General features: G+C 54.2%; 1 protein-coding gene across 1 annotated transcript; it reads left to right on the top strand.

Moving 5' to 3' along the window:
• The first annotated feature begins 1,917 nt into the window (after positions 1-1,917).
• Positions 1,918-3,369, top strand: LOC119360635 (classical arabinogalactan protein 9-like). The gene is made up of 3 exons (XM_037626184.1): positions 1,918-1,926; positions 2,622-3,041; positions 3,142-3,369. The coding sequence occupies exons 1-3, from the start codon at positions 1,918-1,920 to the stop codon at positions 3,223-3,225; spliced, it is 513 nt and encodes a 170-aa protein (XP_037482081.1). The 3' UTR covers positions 3,226-3,369.
• Positions 3,370-6,013: the final 2,644 nt, after the last annotated feature.

The raw sequence follows: 6,013 nt of genomic DNA, 5'->3' as shown, positions 1-6,013 counted from the left end.
CTGATCCCTCGCTAGCTACCCAGCGCAACACGCGCTGACACACGCACGCACACACACCTACACTTGGGCACGCACACACGCACCCAAGTCCGCTCCGGCCCGAACCCGACGCGCCCACCGCACACACTCGCGCGCACCAGCTCGCCAGGCTCGCCACAGGTTATTCCCAACACACTCCCCCTAAGCTGTGGCCTAGAGGAGACCGTTGTCCTCGGCGTCGGCGTTCACCAGCATCGCCTGCTCCGTCGCCGGTGCCCTCCGCAGCTCCGGGCAGTCGCGCTTGAAGTGGCCGCGGTCGCCGCACTTGTAGCAGCGGCCACGTCTGTTGCCGCCGTCCCGCGTCGCCACGCTGCATGCGTCGTTGTCGTCATCCCGAGCTCCCCCTTGGCGCCGCTCTCGCGCCCGCCACTGCGCCGCCGTGTACAGGAGTTGGCCGTCCGGGCGCTTGCCGCTGTTCTGCCCGCGTCGCCGCACCCGCTCGTCGAAGGCCCGCAACCTCCCGAGCGCCTCGTCGTACGTCAGCTCCTCCAGCGCGCAGAACTGTTCGATGCCGGCGACGACGGGGAAGAGGCGGTCCGGCACGGTGTCCAGGAGCTTCTTCACCAGCTCCGTCTCGCCCAGCGTCTCCGCCAGCCCCACGAACCGCGCCGCCATGCCCACCAGCCGTCCGGCGTACTCGTCCAGGGACTCGCCGTCCTCCATCTTGAGCCGATCCAGCTCGCCGCACAGCGTCGCCCTCCTTGCCGCGCGCACTCGCTCGGCGCCGACGAAGCGCACCTTCAGAGAGTCCCATACCTCTCTGGCGGTGGCTTTCGTCGCCACCGAGAGCAGCACATCCTCCGGCAGCCCCGACAGGAGAAGCGCCCGCGCCGTCTTGCACTTCTTGGCCTTCACCGCCGCGTCGCCCGTCGGCGCCACCGCCTCCCACAGCGTGTGGGCATCAAGGATCGCCTGTGCCTTGATCGCCCACACGGTGTAGCCGTCCGGCGCGAGCACCGGCATCCCCATAGCCACCGATCCGCCCGCGCTGCCTCCGCCGCCGTGTGGAACCAATGCCATGAACTCCGGTGAGCTCCCTCACCGCGCCTCGTTGCCTCGCTCTGATACCAAATGTTGGTGCCACGCCCTGCGGCACTTGACGGCGATCACCGGAGACACGACCAGAGGGGAGGAAGAAGACCACAGAAGTTTTGCCGGCGCTCGAACGCCCCCCCCCCCGCACGTACGGGTTTTTCTGTTTTTCACCTCGAGCCCGAACTCGATTGCCTCAGCGATTACACAGGGAGGGAGTGGACTTTATACCCGCGAGCTCCGACATGCCGGGCCGCGCTCGTACGCTCCCACTTGCCACTCGCCACATCCCGCGCGCACCGGCTCGCGCACCCCGATCACGCACGAAGGCGATCGCCGCGGCCACGCACGCACCCGATGCGGTCCACTCCTCCTGATCCCTCGCTAGCTACCCAGCGCAACACGCGCTGACACACGCACGCACACACACCTACACTTGGGCACGCACACACGCACCCAAGTCCGCTCCGGCCCGAACCCGACGCGCCCACCGTACACGCTCGCGCGCACCAGCTTGCCAGGCTCGCCACGGGTTATTCCCAACACACTCCCCCTAAGCCGTGGCCTAGAGGAGATCGTTGTCCTCGGCGTCGGCGTTCACCAGCATCGCCTGCTCCGCCGCCGGTGCCCTCCGCAGCTCCGGGCAGTCGCGCTTGAAGTGGCCGCGCTCGCCGCACTTGTAGCAGCGGCCACGCCTGTTGCCGCCGTCCCGCGTCGCCATGCTGCATGCGTCATCGTCGTCACCCCGAGCCCCCCCTTGGCGCCGCTCTCGCGCCCGCCACTGCGCCGCCGTGTACAGGAGTTGGCCGTCCGGGCGCTCGCCGTGTACAGAAGAAAAATACTCGAATGCAAAGTGTTAGGAATAAATTAGTATTAGTTTAGGCTAATTAGGCAACCAATTATTCCTTAGAATATTCCGCATGACAATTAAGATACTGCGTTCGCCAGACGCTATTTCTAGCGAACCGTTGCCGCGTCTTTCCGAAACGACGTGAACCTTGTAACTGATAACCCACAAGTGTAGGCGATCAATTGTAGCCTCTTTTGATAAGTAAGAGTGCCGAACCCAACGAGGAGTTAAAGGTAGAACAAATATTCCCTCAAGTTCTATCGACCACCGATACAACTCTACGCACGCTTGACGTTTGCTTTACTTAGAACAAGTGTGAAACTAGAAGTACTTTGTAGGTGTTCACTACTAGAGAAAACCTTATACACAGAAGTTTATCAATAGCGCGGTTTAAAAATGGGCGCTACTGCTAATTAGTAGTAGCGAGGGGTATAAAAACCGCGCTACTACTAATTTGATAGTAGTAGCGAGGGGTATAAACCCACGCTGCTACTAAATGGTCTCCAACAATACCCTCGGGATAGGCCATAGTAGTAGCGAGGGGTATAAAACCGGCGCTACTACTAAGTAAGTAGTAGTAGCGCAGGTAAGACCCCACGCTACTACTAAGTGTGTCCACCCCGGGCCGATCCACCCCACCCCACCAACCGTCGTCCCACTCCACCCACCCCCGTCAAAAAAAAATCCACCTCCGATCCAGATACCCTCCTCCTCCCGCGGCCACGCTTCTTCCGCGACCTCGCCCCCGCCCATCATGACGCCTCCTCCCGTGACGCCACCGCCAGTGAAGGCGCCTCCTCACATGACACCACTGCCAGTGAAGGCGCCTCCTCCCGTGACTCCGCCCCCGGTCGCGGCGCCCCCGCCAGTGGCCGCCCCGGCTGAGGCGCCAGCGGTGCTCCCCCTAGTGGCGACGCCCCCGCCGGTGGCCGAGGCGCCTGCTGTGCTGCCTCCGGCCGAGGCGTCGTCCAAGAGCAAGAACAAGCACAAGAGAAAGAGGAGCAGGAAGAAGAAGTCGCCTGCCCCCGCCCCGGAGCCGCTCAGCCCGCCGGCCCCCATCGCGCCCGAGCCCACCACCGTCGAGGACGTGTCCGGCCCCAGGCCCTCCGCCAACGATCTGGTAATGCATCACTCGCAAACCAAACTCTTCTAATTTTTGTTCAACCATAGCGGCAACATCTGATGGTGAATGAACGTTTCTGAATTTGTTCTTGGTGCAGAGCGGGAGCGGCCGGCAGTACGCGCACTGGGGGATCGTCATGCAGACCGCCATGGCCGCGCTTCTGCTATCACTAGCCTGGTGAACGTGAAACCCAGCAGAGAGATGCATCCGTCCATACATTTTATTCATGTACCGAGTCCATGATTTAACCATTACGCTTGCTTGTAATGTTAGGGGTCTAGCATTTGTTGGAGGCTTGTAATAAACAGTTTTTTGACATATTCTTGCATGCATTTTGTATGAAATTGGTGAGCGAGCTTGCAGGTTGGAGCGCGGGGGCTTGATTTGTGCGTGTTTCAGGGTGAAATCCGTGAGCGAGCTTGGAGCACGGCGGTTCGATTTGGTAATCTCTGACGCGTTCTCTGCAGGTGGCGATGTTTGCTTGTTAGGCTGATGGGTTGCCTGGTGTTTGTCGTTGTAGGCTGCCTGGTGACTATGGGTTTGATCCCCTGGGGCTCGGGAAACAGCCTAAGGACCTGAAGTGGTACGTCCAGGCCGAGCTCGTGCACTACCGGTTCGCCATGGCAGGGGTTGCCGGCATCCTCGGAACTGATGTAAGCTGCTCACCTAGGATTTATGAGAAACCAGGATATGAGACATGAACTATACAATCTCAACGCCAGCAAAGTCATATACAACATATCAGCTCCATAAGAGCATCTTAGGATTTCATTTTCCAAGATTGATAGCATTCTTTCCACATTGAAGCATCCTTGCTTACAGAAATCAAACATGAAATCAATGTCTTTAATGCTTCGCTGTGCTTCTATCATATCACATGGTATAATTGGTGTATTTCTGTGTAGTTGATCCGTGTATCAGGACTCGGCAACCTACCAGTATGGTTTGAAGCAGGTGCCACAAAATTTGACTTCGCCAACACCACAACACTCTTCTTTGTCCAGCTTCTCTTGATGGGGTAATTCGACATCCAACTGAAACATTTACTCAGAATTTGTCCAGTAACTCAGAAGTTTTAAATGGTGTATACTGTAATGACTTGAAACAGAAAAACCTTATGGCATATGACCTTTTCTATGTGTGACGTTTATGTAAAGTTAGTTTTCTCTTAAAAAAATCATCCGTCGATAAGCTGAATTAGAGGGAAATTCATGGAAAGTGAACCAGCATACAAACCATAGTAATAATCCCAGTGAACTAGCTCTATAGACTAGCATACATGTTATTTAGAAACAAGGGGTTTGCCATGCTACACCAGATTCCTGACTAATTTTATCTATTTTACTTGGTCTTTTGATTTGAAACATCTATATATTCCTCATAAACATATTGGTTTTACTACCAGCAGTAGGTGCTTTCTTTGTTCTACATCTGGGATTTCAGTAAAAAAAATGTTTAACCTTTAGTGAATATGCACAGTACCAAGACTTTGTTCTGCAGCTCGCACCCTGCATCCGTAGTGAGAGGGCCTAGGCTGCTCTATGCGCGTCGTCGTCTTAGCCAGTTGTGTTAATCGGTGGAAATGCGACAGGGCCACGCCTTACTAGTAATCTTGTTGATTGCCTCTGAACCTGAATGAACAGCCTTGCTCGTTCAGTTCTGTGTGTCCATATGATTTATGCTTTGCTGTTTTATCCTGTTGTTCCTTTTGATCCCTGTGACTGTTGCAATCAACTCTCACCTGTACCATGATGCTAACTGGTAAATTAGGACAAGAGATGTTTCTATTTGCACTGCTCATACTGTACATACTGTGATTCATCTGATGGGTTTCTTGCACCTGCAAATGACAGCGTCATGATGTTGTCAACGGTGTGGCTGAGGCAGAAGGTGTAAGCAAATATGATGCAGGTGAAGCTGCTGCAGACCAGAAAGGTGAACACATGTTCGCCTGTATTAAGATATTTTCAGTAATTTAATGCTGAAATGATATCCTGTAGCGAACTGGGATTATGGTCTGTCTCTTAAATTGTCTTTGATCTTGTCCATAATGCTTCCCTGCAGAGCATAAAGGTTCAACAACCATGAAATCCTAGTTGAGGGCGTGCGAGACTAGGATATAGCCAGTGACCGGGGGCAAGGGAAGCGTGCGTAGGTGCTTTCTTTGTTCTCAATCTTATTGTTGTGTGTTATTATCTTGAATACATTTCTCTTTTAATTTATTTTCAATCTTCCAAGCCTGGACATAGTTATTGTATCTTATTATCATCTTTGGAAGTGGCCGGACCCTTCCGCGAACCCTGTGCAAGCAGGAGCTAACTAACAAGTTTTCACTTTCTCGACTGGGTGCAGGGTGATTGATGAGGGATACTGCGGCCCGACGGGAGTTGTGCTCTTCAACTACTCGGAGGCAGACTTCACCGTGAAGCCCCGCGACCGCGTCATACAGATGATCGTCCAGGTGATTGCGACGCAGGAGGTCCCCGGGGTGGAGGACCTCGACGCCACCGTCCAGAGGTCGCCGAGGTGGAGGACGACGCCACCATCCGGAGTTCGTCAAGGTGGAGGACCTCGACGCTTTGTACATACATCTAGGGAAGTGGTCTGGTTAGGTTGGTGGTGAAACGCTAGGGAAGGTACCAACCTTTTGTTGATGGTTGTGTGTGTCCTCGGGATCTCTTCGAGTTGAGATGTTGAATGTTGCATCCATGAACACTGCAAGTGTTAAGATGGTTCTGTGAAATTTATTTTGCACTAGACGTGTCTCTGATCTCCATTCATGAATACTGCATCTATTTTTATTTTTTTAATTCCTAATTTGCCACTAGTAGCGTTGGCAAAAAAGTGCCCTACTAGTATTTCGGATACTAGCAGCGCTGTTATGAAACAGTGCTACTACTATGTCCATATAGCAGTAGCGTGGGTTAAACCGCGCTATTGCTAAATGTTAGCTGTAGCGCCTTACTAGT

The sequence above is a fragment of the Triticum dicoccoides genome, chromosome 2B (genome assembly GCF_002162155.2).
Source record: "Triticum dicoccoides isolate Atlit2015 ecotype Zavitan chromosome 2B, WEW_v2.0, whole genome shotgun sequence".
Lineage (NCBI taxonomy): Eukaryota > Viridiplantae > Streptophyta > Magnoliopsida > Poales > Poaceae > Triticum > Triticum dicoccoides.
Note: the sequence above shows the minus strand (reverse complement) of the source record. Positions and strands in the feature narration are given on the sequence as shown.